The sequence below is a fragment of the Polypterus senegalus genome, chromosome 7 (assembly GCF_016835505.1).
Source record: "Polypterus senegalus isolate Bchr_013 chromosome 7, ASM1683550v1, whole genome shotgun sequence".
Taxonomy (NCBI): Eukaryota; Metazoa; Chordata; class Cladistia; order Polypteriformes; family Polypteridae; genus Polypterus; species Polypterus senegalus.
Genome location: NC_053160.1, coordinates 189,595,058 through 189,611,594, shown reverse-complemented (window position 1 = coordinate 189,611,594; position 16,537 = coordinate 189,595,058). Strand labels below are relative to the sequence as shown.

Below are 16,537 nucleotides of genomic sequence, written 5' to 3'. Positions count from 1 at the left end.
CGTGTCACAAACATGTGGTCTTTGTCCTCCTTGACTGCTAATGCTTGCTAGCAATGCAAAATAACCGTCTTAACATGCAGCTAGCATACCTTAAAACATCCTTTTAATGGCCACCCACTCTAACTGCCTTGAAATAACATTTATAGTTCTTGCTGGATGACTAGAAGTGCAGACTAATGAGCCAAGTGTAATGAATTCACTTTTACTTGACAACCTGCTGAAGTTTCCCTTGTTGATCATTGCTGTGTTTCAATCAAATACAGATCCTCAAGAGGACGAAGAGCGGAGTAAAGAGCGGTTGGCTGTCATTGCCGACCACCTGGGCTTCAGCTGGACAGGTAATGGCCCTTGTGTTTGTGTTGTGTGTGAGGTGGTGATTGAAACAGTGATTGAAGTGGAGGAGAAGTCACAACTCATTCAGCGCTACCTACTGTATATGCATTACTGGTCAAAAGTTTTAGAACACTTCAGTTTTTCTTCACATTGAATGCGTTGAAATGCAGTGAATGGCCTAAAATAGTGAAAAGGTCAGCAGTAAACTACCAGAGGTTTGAACTGAAATTTTAGGTTATCACTTAAAGTAAATGAAGCCTTGCAAGTTGACGCAGACAATTTGTACGGTTGTCCCACATTCTGTCGATTTACTTAAAAACCCTCTGTGAGTCATTAGGCAGAGTTGGAACAGACTGTGTCACTACACCCTCCGAAATACGACTTGGACAATATTGGCAAGAAAACAGGAATTAACAAATGAAATGAGATGAGACTGAGCGTTATTACCCTTAGAAGTATAGGCCTTTCATTTAGAGAAATCAAATATCCCGGTGAGTACGGTGGTGTCCTAGACCAGAGGTTCTCAAACTCAGTCCTGGGGACCCCCTGTGGCGGCAGGTTTTTGTTCCAACCAGATTCCTAATCGGTGACAACACCCGATAGCATTGATCTCATTTAGTTAGCTGCTATTACAATACAATAAAAAGAGAGTTAAGCATTGAAATCCATAGCAAAAACAGAAATATTTCTAAGTTTCTTATAAATGTAAAAATCATGCTGCTGTGCTTTTCTGAATGTAGAATAAAAGATAAATAATAGATAGATAGATAGATAGATACTTTATTATGTGAATTTCCCCTTGGGATTAACTCTCTTTTTATTGTATTTCGCCCTTTCTCTGTGCAGTTTGCTCCCTTCGTTGAATCTTAATAATGACAATTAAAAACAAGCCGAGCAGAAACCCAAGCAAACAACACTCAATCGTGAAAGGCTGCAACTACTTTAGCGTCAGCCCCACAAAGTAGTAAATAATGGATTAATTAAACAATTAAGACACCTAGAAAAGTAGAATGAGAATCAAGATGAAAATACTGTTAAAAAGAAAAAAAATACATATAACTGCTTAGTACATTTTAATACTTTTTTTTATCCAACTTAGTTTTCTAATTTGTATATTGTTCCCAAAACATGAAATCTGGGAAACAACAGTTCACTTAATTAGCCCAGGAGTCCAATTAAAACCAGAGGCTGGTTGGAACAAAAACCCCGCAGCCCGAGGGGTCCCCCAGGACCGAGTTTGAGAACCCCTGTCCTAGACAATCCAAAGGCAACTGGAAACTGGAATAAAAACTCGTATAGCAAAGGAGTCGAAGTCCAGGCCTGGAGAGGCTGCAGTGGCTGCAGGTTTTCATTCTAACCATCTTCCTAATCGGTTGACCAGTTTTGCTGCTAATGAACTTCTTTTGCCTTAATTTTAATTAACTTGACTCAGGCCCCTTTGTTGTATCTTTTTCCTTAATTAGAAGCCAAATAACAGGGAGACACAAAATAAGCCGCCATATGACCAGCTCACAATTTCTGAAAACCAGTAACGGGGCACTGCTCGATAACATGCAGTGAATACACTTGACCTCTAGTTTTCCTGCTCCTTCTCTGTATGTTTATCATTCGTTTGCTCAGAGGTTGATGCGCTTGCTGTTCCTGAGCAGCTCTTCTTTTCTCCACCCTAGCGGCCCATCTTTCTGCGTTAAAACTGATTAAGTCAGTGGTTGTGTTGCAGTTACTGAGTACATTTTCCTTAATTTTTCACTTCAGCTGGCGCTTAAGTCTGCAATCTGCCTCAAGAATGATTTAAGATTTGAAAAGGTAGAGGGAAGTGGCAGCGAAGATGGTAAGGAATGAGAACAGCACCCGTATGCTTACGCCACATGGCCACCCTGCTGCCCGCCACGAGAGTTGATTCTACAATAAAATAAAGTAAAAATTAAAAGAGAAAAATCCTTGGAGGTCAATCATCACCCCGAAAGCGGACAGTAGAGGTCACGTAGTAGATGTGTACCAAATTTCAGGTCAATTGGTCGAACCGTTTGCAAGCTACAAGGTGATTTAAAATCCTGGACAGACAAACTGACAGCCACGGTAGCGTATTATATGTAAAGACAAGGAAAGGTGAAGGTCTCATTAAGGTTGATCTCTCAGGTCACCAAAACATTTTGACAGTGTCCTTAATCAACAGTTTGGAACTCTTAAAAAGAGTTTAATAACGGGTTTAATTAACAGCAAGGATTCAGCTCCTCATTAAGAAAGTGATTGGAGTGAAATTGGTTGGAGTTTGCAGCCCCGATTTAGCTGATCATCAGTTAGCTCGTTTCATGTCTCATTTCTGTTTGCCTGTCATTTTAATGAAGAAAAGAATCCACTCAGAGCCCTGAATCCATAAAAACGGGGCTATTAAAATGAAGGGAAAAGGGCTAGAATGAAAACCTGCAGCCACTGCGGCCCTCCAGGCCTGAAGTTCAACACCCTTCCCTGTCTTTATAGGAAGAGATCTGCCAGATCCAAAGTCGAGAGCCAATCAGAAGACAAGTTTCTGAGGGCTAGCAGCTTGCATGATAGGCACCTCACAGCACCACAGCTTCAAGCACAGCTTAACTGTGGCCAAAAGAAGCAAATGTCAGTTTCATACTGTGAGGTCTGACAGGGCAAGTGGCAGTAAGAAAGCCATTCCTTAGAGGGCCTTGATAGACCAGCTGCATATTTCACCGACAAAACCGCGACGGACAAATGAGCGCCGACAAACTCGCTAACTGGTTTTCGACAAATGCACGCCGACAAAATCGCCACAACAAAATCGCGAGAGAGGCCAAGAGAGTGGGACGCGTGCGTGCGCATTATGTACACATTATGTGCTAGGTTATAAGATGCTAATTGCACTGAGTTTCGTTCCTCCAGAAGATGTTGGGGTCTGCTTTCGATGAACTGAGCGTGAGTAGACCCAACAATCTCCAGAATGTTTATGATTACTGGGAGGACAATTAGGTTGGTCGATTGAGACGCAATGGACGAGCCAACCCGTTGTTTCCTATCACCATGCGGAACATACGAGAACGTGTTGCTGATGGCATGCCACGAACAAATAACTCAGTCGAGGGTTGGCATAACGCGTCGTATACAAAGCGGAATTACCAGCAGTCAGGCAGCCAACAAGTCTAAATACGCTCAACTATCAAGACGTCTTGCTGCAATTCTTCCTACGTATGCACGCCGTGATCTTAAGGACTATCTGCGTGCCGTGTCTCATAATATTGACTTCTAAAATAAACATTATTATACATGCTTTAAACTAGTAATTCATATTTAATGAAACTTTTGCGATTTTGTCGGGGCGATTTTGACGCCGCGTTTTAATGGGCGCTATTTTGTCGGCGCTCATATGTCTATAGCGCAAATGTCGGGTCACTCCAGCGGCAAACTACTGCAGACTGGAAGAAAGTCTTATTGACCGATGATTCAAAATGTGAACAACAACATTTATTTCTGTAGCACATTTTCATCCAAATAATGTCGCTCAAAGTGCTTTACATGATGAAGAAAGAGAAATAAAGACAAAGTAAGAATTAAAATCAGAGAACATTAATTAACATAGAATAAAAGTCAGGTCCGATGGCCAGGAAGGACAGAAGAAACAAAAAAAAAAAAATAAATAAATAAAATCTGTAGGAGGTCCCGAGGTCATGAGACCACCCAGTCGCCTCTAGGCATTCTACCTCACATAAATGACTACACAATTAGTCCTCATGGTATTCAGGGTTCTCATGGAAGGACTTGATGATGACGGCCACGTGGACTTCTGGCCTTTAATCCATCAATGTAGGAACATCACGGTGCTTTGATCAGGTGGTGGTGGGCAGGTCGCCACCACAGAAAACCGGGAAAAGAACAGAAGAGAGAGTAGGGGTCAGTACGGATTTTGGAGCCACCATGAATAGTAATGATAATTAATTGAATATGCAGAGCATCAGGATTAAATTAAAATGAAGTTATGAGAAGGCCATGTTAAAGTAATGTGTTTTCAGCCGTGTTTTAAAGTGCTCTACTGTATAAGCCTGGCAAATTCCTATTGGCAGGCTATTCCACATTTGAGGTACATAACAGCAGAAGGCCGCCTGCCTCACCACTTCCTTTAAGTTTTGATCTTGGAATTCTAAGCAGACCTTCATTTGAAGATCTAAGGTGACGATTTGGAATATAAGGTGTCAGACACTCCGATATATAAGAAGGAGCAGATAATTTAAGTCTTTGTAACCCATAATGACACAGGTAACCAGTGTAGTGACATCAAAACTGGAGAGATGTGCTCAGATTTTCTTTTCCTAGTTAGGATTCTAGCAGCTGCATTCTGCACTCATTGCAGTTGAAAACGTTGGTTCATCACGCAGGGTATTTGTATGCCGTCGAGTTGGTGAAAGGGTGGGTCCTCAGTGTGTGACAGCAGCTGTCAATCATGGAGGACAAAGTGTGATGGTCTGGGCTTCTTTTGCTGGAGGCAAAGTTGGTGACTTGCACAGAGTGACTGGCATTCTGAATCAAAAGGGTTACCAGAGTTTGGCTGCTATATCAGTAAAAGGTGACTATTTTGATGTATCAAAAATTTAAATAAAATTTTGCACACTTGATTCCTTGATTATTATTTTTTTGTTTGCCATTGCTTATTACATTTCCAAAAGAATTGAGGTGTTGTAAAACTTTTGACCATTGGTGTAAATGGCAGATCCCTTACTAAAATGTTCGGAATGGACAAAAGGTGGACATCAGGTTTCTGTCTGGTACATAACAATTTAGGAAAACTGACTAATGTGAGGGAAAATTGTCCTGTAAAGCAGGGGTCACCAACTCCAGTCCTGGAGGACCACCGTTGGTTTTCATTTTAACCCTTTTCTGTATGAGTGACCTGTTTTTGCTGCTAATTAACATCTTTTGAATTAATTTTAATTGATTTGCTCTTGAAGACCCCTTAATTAGCAGCCAAACAATAGTGAGATACAAAATGAGACAAAACAACTGGTGTCCATCATACAATATCTGAAAGTAAAGAAGGGTGAAGGTCTCAGGAATGTTGGTCTGCTCAGGTCCCCAGTGCTCTTAGAAAAGAGAAAATCAATAATGTCAGAAATGTCTGCTAATGCACCACGAGAGCAGCAACAAGCCACAAAATTAAAGAACGGGTTTAACTAACGACAGGAATCGGCGCCTCATTAAGCAGCGGGTTGGAGTGAAATTGGTTGGAGTTTGAGGCCCTGACTTAGTTGGTCTTCTGTTGGCTCCCTCACTTCACATTTCATTTCAGTTTGGGTGCCATTTAAGGAAAGAAATGAAGAAATTCAGAGGAAGAAATCTTTAAAAACCAATTCAATTAAAATGAATTCACAAGAAGTTAATTAACAGCACAAACGGGGCACTCAATTTGAAAGGGTTAGAATGAAAACCTGCAGCCATGGTGGTCCTCCAGGATTGAACTTGGCGACCCCTGCTGTAAAGAATTGAAGTCTAAGGATAAAATTTTGTATTGATATTACTGTTGAAAAAGGAGTGAGTTCAGTGCTTCTGTGCCTTGCATTTATTAAATTATTTATTAAAAGATGATGTGCCATCTGCATCGTTTTGTAAGGATCACTTTGATGGTAGTGCTGCAGTAGTTCTGAGATGAATAAATAAAACTGGACGGAAGATTTTTAGAAGCCGAAAATTGTGAATGTTTGTGATATGCTGCTTAGGTCGAAAGACGCAGGCCTTTGCTTTACTTTGCTGTCATTTGTGCATTAAACACAGCATAGTAATCAAACACAATGCCACATTTGTGCAAATAATAGCTAATATTCATTGTGTCATTTCCTAAAGTTGAAAAAAATGACAAATGGAGTCCTCACATTTTTGTTAAATGTAGATGCAACAAAGTGGAACTCAACCAAACTTGAATTTCATTTAAACAAACAACAACAATTTAATTCTTGCATACCCCAAAATCACAGAAGGAATCCCCAACTTGTCCTGGTTTTTGACAACCCCAACTCCCAGCCTTGACTCCCTTGGAAGATGAGAAAAACTTTTGGGAAAAGCAAAAAAAAAGCTGGGGTGCATTGGCTGTCAAAATCAACAGAACACAATTGACGGCCATTGTACCATGGCCACCTCAGTACAACACAGCAAGACAAAACTACCTTGTTGTTCTTGCACGCGCCCCACCACATGACCCTGTGACAACTCTCAAGGCAAGAATAGATGACACCACTCACTAAATATAGAACCATCTCATATGAGGATACATCCATCCATCCATTATCCAACCCTCTATATCCTAACTACAGGGTCACTGGGGGTCTGCTGGAGCCAATCTCAGCCAACACAGGGCGCACACACTAAGGACGATTTAGAATCGCCAATGCACCAAACCTGCATGTCTTTGGACTGTGGGAGGAAGCCCATGCAGACACGGGGAGAACATGCAAACCCCACGCAGGAAGGACCCGGGAAGCGAACCGAGACGGGTCTCCTAACTACGAGGCAGCAGCGCTACCCACTGCGCCACCGTGCCGCCCTATGAGGATACAGATTTGTTCAAATACATCAAAAACAAAGTGGAAACTAACACAAACAAAAAACAACATCATCTGTTCATCAGCTAGCTGTTAAACCACAGATTGTAGAAAAGGAGACGGACAAGCCAGACACAGTCAGTGTCCTGGAGACCTCGGCCAACGAGCTACCTATTGGCTATTTTACAGTGCCTGGCCAATCAGATGAAAGGAACCTTCTATCCGATGCTAATTCCAGCGCTCCTTTATCTGAGATGACTTTTCCATAGTCAGGCAAACAACACGGCAGTAGAGCAGTGGCACCAAGTGCTACATGAGGACACCAAGAAGAGACACAGAATAGGGGAGGCTTAGTGATGGTTTATAAATATGGTATTACTTATATTTTAGTGCTAATGACTAACAACAAAGATACAGTGTGCACAGCTAATCAGCAGCTCTAGTCAGGGTATGCAAAACACAAGTTGTGAGTCTTCAGCCTGAGACCGAAGGGGCGTTTCTTATGGCAGCAGGTCCACCAGACCACAGCTTCTGGGCCCTGCAACTAAAAGTTCAACTTCTCAATGTTATTTTATTAATCCTTGGAATCAGAAGCAGGCTGGCATCTTAATCTTAATGTGTGCTCAGGTTTGGAAGTAATGATTAGTTAAGATAAGTAAGTGGGGAGAAATAACCAAAGGTCATTGTTAATAAGTAGAGCTTATAAGTGTTCTGGCTACATGTTAAATTATAGATTTTCCAAATAATATTACTTATAGTGCCTAATAAAATGTATTCACTCCCTTGGAAGTTATCACATTTATTATTATAGAACATCTGATCACAGTGGCTTTGTTTTGGCTTTTTTGACACTGACCGACTGAAACAGACTAATGTCAAAGTGAAAACAGCCCTCTGCAAAGTGGTCTAAATGAATTAGAAACATGAAACACCAAATAACTCATCCCATAAGCATTCACCCCCTTTAATATGTCACTCCTACATCATCAGCCAGTTGGTTTTAGGGGTCCCATCATTAGACCATTGGAGATCACCTGTCTAGGATTTCGGTTGATTGCATGTGGAAGGTCCAACATGAGGTGAGTCAGTATGGTGGCCTAACCTACACCATGAAGACAAAAGAATGCGTCAAGCAACTCCATTAAACGCAAAAGTCAGGGCATGAAGACATGGAACATCCAGTAAAATCAGTGATAAAGAAGTGGAATGGGTATGGCCCAGCTATAAATCTGCCACAAAAACTGAATGATCATGCAAGAGAAAGAACAGTGAGGGAGGCCATTAAGAGAACTCTGAAGGAGTCGCAAACTACAGTCACTGAGATTGGCGCAACAGTGCGATTGGAAGAGTAGCAAAGAGAAAATACACCCAAGGCATCTTGGCAGAAGGAACGTGGGGGACTCTGATGAGCCACGATGAGACATTAGAACCATCTTCATGCATTCAAGTGCTACATATTATCAAAAATGCATCATCTTCACCATGAAACATATCGGTGGTCACATCAGGCTATGGGGAGGTTTCTCTGCAGTTGGCCTGGAAGGCTTGTGAGAGGAAAATGAGTGCAGCAAAATATGGGAAAATCCTGGAGAAAAACCTGATGAAGTCTGCAAGAAACCTGCACCTTGGAAGAAGTCTTCTAGGAAAAGAAATCAACAAGGCCAAGAATAAAGTGTGGACGCTGAAGTTGAAAACAACAACGGGAGACAATAACTCCAACTTAATATATAAAGCAATTTCTTTATTCTTGGTTATTCAAAGAGATTTCCGTCCCCCGCTCAGTGCCACTGGCTGGTCAGATCAGACAGCCTGCCCGGCAGCCTTAAAAGAAATAGAAATCCTCTCTTTATATTATCTATCTTATTCATTAACCAAAGAGAAAACACATGGCAGTTCATTTTAAGGTCATACATAGATTGCTGTAAATTACGGTTACATCCTGATTTATTACACGCAGGAGTGTTTACAGAGTTTATTACCAATTTAAAGAGTCATCAGGGCACTCACACTCCTAAAAATACGTCCTTATCAGCACACACGACCAGTTTAAACAGTTTCTTATAGTTCAGTACATGAGTTATAAAGAAATTACATTCTTATAGCTTTAATATCTTCATTAGGTTATATTTGTTTGGTTAGATTAATAATCCTTATATATTAATCCATGAGGGACATGTTTCTTATAGTTTTAAGTAAGAATTCAGAAACGATCACATTGATTTATAATATCACAGGGTGTTCTGTTAGGTAAAAGAATGCAAGTTAATCTAATAATTCTGTGTACAAACTTAATTCTTTTTCTACCTAAATGAAGAAGAAGTTCATATAGAAGTAAAAATCATATAACTCTCTGCAGCATGATTATTACAAAATACACTCCCCAGTATTTGTGAGTTAAATACTTCTAATTATTACAGTTCATTTTCTTCCTCAAAAGCCAGAGCTCCACAGGCATTGGCTTCAAACCAACAATGTGAATGTCCTGGAGTGGCCAATTCGGAGTGCATATCTCAGTCCCACTGAGAATTTGAGACGTGACTTTAAAAAGGCCCTTCACTCACAATCCCCAAGCAGCTTGACAGATCAGGAGCAGTTTTGTAAATAAGAAAGGCAACATGGCAGGGCTGATACAGAAAGAGAAACCTGTGCACATTAGACTCCCACAGACCGTCATGGCTGCCAAAGGTGAATCTACTAAATACTGGCTTGACGAGGGTGAATACATACGTGAGCAATCATTGTGTGTTTTATAATTGTTAGTTTAGATGACCTTTACCAGTGATCTCTTTTCAGTCAGACATTTAAGGAATCATTTCTTTTTATCAGTGTCATGAAATCCACTGTGATTCAGTGTTGTATAATAATAAAAAGTGAATGGCTAAGGGAGTAGATACATTTTATAGGCACTGTAAGGTAAGTCAAAACTAGACATTGAATACTCTCTAAAATTGAGAAATGAAGATGGAGATTCAGGGATGCATGACCCAAAATGTTTAAGTGAAGGTAGAAGAGACATCAGTGCTAAATATGACAATTCTCTGTGCCCCCCAAGTACAATTGTGGGCTAACTTGGTTATTTTTCATAGTTTGTGTTTTATATGTCTAGTTGTAGGTCCTGACTGTATCATGTGTAGTGTTGTGCTGCTGTGATTTTAAGAAAGGTTCAGGGGTGTGGGGGCTTATTTGGGAAATGATGCAACAGATCTGTATTATATATCTCTGGTATCATAAACTCTAAGTAGGAAAAAGCCCTACGTGTATTCATGGAATTTGAAAACAAATCACAAATACGCCTTTGACCGAATGCAGAGTCATTAAGTGAACATCATTTTCACCAGCAGAACATAAGGAGCCAGTGCACTGTGGAGTTAAGATTCATGGTCTGTGGCTAAAATGCTGTCTGTACTGGTAAAGCAGTTCATATCTGAGAGCCATTTAAGTACTGTGTGTGTTCTAATTCCAGTAGACCTGGACTTGGTTTAGGACCCGTTATTATTCACGGGATATTCTTTAAATGTCTACTGTCAGATCTGTCAAGCAGACTAATAACAAGCTTAGAAGTTGTTGTACAATTTGTTTTGTATAAACTGTGGAGTACGAACACCACCTAAGATCTGTAGACAAAGCCACAAGAGCATCAGTGCCTCCCATCTCCAGAAAATCAGTGTGGTCTGTTTAAAAATGCAATTTCTAGTAACATTTTAGCAATACATACAGTATATGAATAACTTGTAATAGGAAAAGTTAACATATTGTTGTATTTTACTGGTTTAGGCCGATCAGCAAACAACACTACAAATGCTCAGTCTTGCTCATTTTCTTTCCTCCTAGAACTTGCACGGGAACTGGACTTTACTGAGGAACAGATCCATCAGATAAGAGTTGAAAATCCCAACTCATTACTGGACCAAAGTCACGCCCTTCTGAAACACTGGATGGAACGAGACGGCAAACATGCAACAGGTGAGCCAGCCCAGTGTGCTCATATTAAGTAAGCCTGCACAACCAACACAATCCAAAAAGTATTTATATTTACAGTAATCCTCCTCGATCGCGGGGCTGCGTTCCAGACCCCCGCGATAGGTGAAAATCAAAGTAGAAACCATATGTTTGTATGGTTATTTTTATATATTTTAAGCCCTTATTAACTCTCCCAACCAGTCCTCTAGACATGAAATGACACCCTTTAGTTAAGCGTTTAAACTGTGCTCCATTACAAGACAGAGATGACAGTTCTTTCTCACAATTAAAAGAATGCAAACATATCTTATCTTCAAAGGAGCGCCATCAGGAGCAGAGAATGTCAGAGAGAGAGAGAGCGAGAGAAAAGGAAACAATCAAAAATCAATACGTGCTTTTAAGTATACAGAAGCACCACGAAAAGCGGCATTTTGTAGAGGAGCGTCCGTGTCGTCTGTGCAAACAGCCCTCTGCTTACACCCCGTCTGTCAGGCAGAGAGAGAGAGAGACAGAGAGAAGCAAACAATCTCAAGCACGCGGGAAGCATATCTTATATCATTGAGGAGTTTTAGTTAATATGTAATACGTGCTCGATTGGGTAGCTTCTAAGCCATCCGCCAATAGCTTCACTTGTATGAAATCAACTGGGCAAACAAACTGAGGAAGTATGTACCATAAATTAAAAGTCCCATTGTCTGCAGAAAGCAGCGAACCAGCGAAAAATCTGTGATATATATTTAAGATGTGCTTACATTTAAAATCCATAATAGAGTGAAGCCGAAAGTCGTAAGTGCGATATAGCGAGGATTACTGCATACAGGGTTGGCTATTTATATGGATACACCTTAATAAAATGGGAATGGTTGGTGATATTAACTTCCTGTTTGTGGCTCATTAGTATATGTGAGGGGAAAAGTTTTCAAGATGGGTGGTGACCATGGTGGCCATTTTGAAGTCGGCCATTTTGGATCCAAGTTTTGTTTTTTCAATAGGAAGAGGTTCATGTGACACATCAAACTTATTGGGAATTTCACAAGAAAAACAATGGTGTGCTTGGTTTTAATGTAACTTTATTCTTTCATGAGTTATTTACAAGTTTCTGACCACTTATAAAATGTGTTCAATGTGCTGCCCATTGTGTTGGATTGTCAATGCAACCCTCTTCTCCCACTCTTCACACACTGATAGCAACACCGGGAGAAATGCTAGCACAGGCTTCCAGTATCCGTAGTTTCAGGTGCTGCACATCTCGTATCTTCACAGCATAGACAATTGCCTTCAGATGACCCCAAAGATAAAAGTCTAAGGGGTCAGATCGGAGACCTTGGGGCCATTCAACTGGCCCACGACCAATCCACTTTCCAGGAAACTGTTCATCTAGGAATGCTCGGACCTGACACCCATAATGTGGTGGTGCACCATCTTGCTGGAAAAACTCAGGGAACGTGCCAGCTTCAGTGCATAAAGAGGGAAACACATCATCATGTAGCAATTTCACATATCCAGTGGCCTTGAGGTTTCCATTGATGAAGAATGGCCCACTATCTTTGTACCCCATATACCACACCATACCATCAATTTTTTGTTCCAACAGTCTTGGAGGGATCTATCCAATGTGGGTTAGTGTCAGACCAATAGCGGTGGTTTTGTTTTTAACTTCACCATTCACATAAAAGTTTGCCTCATCACTGAACAAAATCTTCTGTGTAAACTGAGGGTCCTGTTCCAATTTTTGTTTTGCCCATTCTGCAAATTCAGTGTGCCGATCTGGGTCATCCTTGTTGAGATGCTGCAGTAGCTGGAGTTTGTAAGGGTGCCATTTGTGAGTAGCTAATATCCGCCGAAGGGATGTTTGACTAATGCCACTCTCCAGTGACATGCAGCGAGTGCTACGCTGTGGGCTCTTGCTGAATGAAGCTAGGACAGCCACTGATGTTTCTTCATTAGTGACAGTTTTCATGCGTCCACATTTTGGCAAATCCAACACTGAACCAGTTTCACGAAACTTAGCAAGCAGTTTGCTAACTGTAGCATGGGAGATGGGTGGTCTCGTAGGGTGTCTTGCATTGAAATCTGCTGCAATGACCCGGTTACTGCGTTCACCAGACATCAACACAATTTCTATCCGCTCCTCACGTGTTAACCTCTGCGACATGTCAATGGCTGTAAACAAAGAGAAACTTGTAAATAACTCATGAAAGAATAAAGTTACGTTAAAACCAGGTCGACAAAGAGCTGCGTGATACTCCGCCAAGTAGTCTGAGTAGCAGAGCAAAGGTGGTGGGTTTTTATAGTTGAGGGAAAGGAAGAGGCGGGTCATCTGGAGGGAAGGTGGATTTGAGGTCATCAGGAGGCGTGGTTTGAAGCTGGAGGAGGAAGAGGATGGGGGAGGATCTTACTGCTCCTGTAAGAATGGGAGAAAAGGCATTAGCACACTTGATTTGCCCCCGTGTCTGCGTTTCAGCATTATCTAGACCCCCGTGCTGCCTCGCAAATGTACATGTGTGACAAAATATATATATTAGTAAATGAAAGCACAGACAATGATAAAGATTAGGCAAACCTCCTATAACTGAATCAAATGACAAACACAATGTTTAATGTGTGATGTTAGAAATGTCTTCACAGACGCAAGTCCACAACTAGACTGAAGTCAAGATGGCAGAGAAGCCATTTAAGATGCATGTTTAGGGCAGGAGAGGGGGGCTCAGAGGACCAGAATCAGGAAGTGGCATTAGGCAACAGCACCAACCCTTGACTTGGAGTGGAATTACCATTAAATGAGCCCCGAATTTGACTCCTTAGTGCATGTATGTGAATTTGAGAGGCTATAGGCCTCACACAGCCTCCAAATGGAGACCAGGCATTTAAATTCAAAAGGGAATAGCAAAGATCCTCAAAAATTAAAGTATGCCACTCCAGTGAGAAGACAATAAAAACTGGCATAGACCACAAAGAATATTTATAAACTGGAAGATTTATTAACAAAAAAATAGAAAAAACAACAAAACTACTGAAAAGACAAAAAACATTCAAAAGAGGTTTTGCCTAAAATAAATCCCCAGCAAACACATCCCAATACAGTCTCTTCCAACTCTGCTTTAAGACAAACAGGGGGTTTTAAAGTAATCAACAGAAGTTGGGACACCTGTACAAATTGTTTGCTTTAGCTTGCAAGGCTTCATTTAATTTAATCACATTTGTAGGTTGTAACGTATCATTCCCTGAAAAAGGCCCATTTGTAATCTGAAATTTCCTTTTTTTCAGTTTTTGCTGACCTAAACATTAAACATCTGGCAGTGTACCGCTTACCTATTCACCATTTTAGGTCATTTATTGCATTTCAGCTGATTAAATTTGAAGAAAAACTGGAAGAACTGATGCGTTCTAAACCTTTTGACCAGTGGTGTACTCATTGGCTGAAGGTGTTTACTGGATAGCAGTTTTGTGATTTTTAACATGCTGAACTGTAAGACATGTCACATTTTTTCAGCATGGCACTAGACTCTTTCTATTCAGGTGGTTTTGAAAATTAAAATATGATGTCGACCTTGTTTTGTAGTATGTAAAGTAATCCATTGTCCTTCCTGATGTTTCCAGTATGGATTACATTTATTTCGCAATTATCTATACTAACCTTTTCGTTGTAGACTCTGGTGGAGCCCAAGTCTATTAGGGCAGCATTGGGCACAAGGCCAGAGCCACCTCTGGACAGGCCCCCAGTATATCTGTATGTGAATACTATATAATGATTATATATATTTACCATATGTCTGAACATGTGTCCCAAAGTGTCACTGTATATGCTAGTTTCAGTGATTTTTGTAAGGCTGGCAGTGCTAATCACTGTGAGAGAGCGCCATTCTTCCAATTTTAATCCAGCGAAGCTCAACAAAAACATGAAAAATCAAGAAAAGATAAAAACAGTGTTAAGTGAAATAATATTTTTGTGACTTTTAAATACTGTGATTTTTTTTTTCTTTTTCTAATAGAAAATAATTTAATCCAGACGCTTACTAAGATTAACAGAATGGATATAGTTCACCTTATTGAAACATCAAATATTCACCCTGCTCAAGACCAGACGTCCCGCACCTATGCGGAGATTGAGCAGACTATAGCACTGGACCATAGTGAAGGTACGTTAAATGTGGACATCTGTTTGGAGTTGTTACGATCTGTTTGAATAGTAGTATTTTTAAAAGCAATTTGCTATTATAATTATTTTGAACCTATTATATTTATCTCACAATTAATGGTTTAACTAAGTGCCACTCTTTGCTCCTTACCAGGATTGGAGTCCAGCTCTTCAAAGACACAACAAATGGGGTGGAGATCATCCTGCCTCAACCAGGAGGCAGTGCAGCAGCAGGCACACTGGCCTCCTAGCAGGGTTGTACTCCGGAATCTTGGCAAGGTTGGTGAGGAATAATACCTGGCCAGGTAACCAGTGTACCCGCTGCCACACTTCTGCCTGTTTCCTGGTTGAGGCAGGATGATCTTCACCCTGTTTCTTGTCCTTTTGAAGGGTTGGCCTCCCATCCAGGTAAGAAACCTTTCCTTATCCCAGCTGGGACAAACGCTCATGGATGCTGTCCATCACTTTATTTAACCACTATTAAAAAAAAAAAACATGAAATATTCTGGATTGTCTTCATTGGTGATTGCCAGCATCTTGAATTTGATTTTTTATTAAAGAGTTTGAATGTCACTTATCATACTGTATCATTATGAGGATTATGTGTCTTTTTATCTAACTGAGTACAGGCTCCAGGGCTCAAACTGCAAATATAATGCACTAACAGTTCTTACATGCATAACTGCAACTATCGAGGTAAACGAACAGCAACACTAAAATTGAATTCATTTTAGTTGTATTATAAATAAAGTTGTACTTGTAGGCATCTCCATTGACACAGATGATTGGGGTGTGGCCGTGTAACAATTGTGACAGATTGGGGGCGCTATCGCTCCCTTGAACCCTTGTCCAAGACGCCAAACACCAGATAAAAGTCCAAAAGTAGACTATATTTATTCTGCACAGTGCACCAAGCACCCTTCTCTCCACAATACTCATTAATATACAATACAAATACTCAATAATACAATCCTCCAACTCCCAGACGCGTTGCCACCCTTCCACCCAGCTCAGCTCGCCGTCTGGGAGATCCCACAATCCTTTTATTATCCCTGACCCAGAAGTGTTCCAATCCCCAGTCCATGTGATCTCCTATCACTTCCGGGTCAGATCAGAAGTCCTTTTCTTCACCCTGGAAGCACACCATTCCCCTTGTCCATGTGACTCGGATGTACTTCCAGGGCGTAGGGTAAATAAACACTGTTCCTCCCTGCAGCACCTTCTAGTGGTCCCTGTGGTATCCAGCAGGGCTGAAAAGGAAAACTCCAATGTCCAGAATTCCCTGCTGACATTCGGGGCACCTCCATGCTGCAGGGAGGGCTCCACCTGGCGGCCTGGGGATATTGGCCGGGATGAATGGTCTGCCATATTCCACACAATATAGAGCAGGAAAACTCACCCCAGTAGTCAAAGTAACAACCGAAGGTGGTTGTTCATAAAGACTCGTGCTTAATATTATAACATTCATATACTGTACTGGCAAAAAGTGTTTAAAGGCTAAAAAGCAAGATCTCCTTTTATGTATAGACTAGCAAAATACCCGCGCTTCGCAGCGGCGAAGTACTGCCTTAAA

The 16,537-nt window shown here is 41.0% G+C and overlaps 1 protein-coding gene across 22 annotated transcripts in view; it reads left to right on the top strand.

Annotated features, from left to right (window-relative positions):
- The window catches only part of LOC120533089 (ankyrin-2-like), a 299,192-nt gene that overhangs the window by 269,951 nt on the left and 12,704 nt on the right, over positions 1-16,537 (top strand). For all 22 annotated transcript variants that reach the window (XM_039759757.1, XM_039759758.1, XM_039759764.1 and 19 more), the window contains 3 exons: positions 264-338; positions 10,698-10,829; positions 14,819-14,965. In XM_039759757.1, coding sequence (XP_039615691.1) covers positions 264-338; positions 10,698-10,829; positions 14,819-14,965 — 354 coding nt within the window. The remainder of the gene's footprint in view (positions 1-263; positions 339-10,697; positions 10,830-14,818; positions 14,966-16,537) is intronic.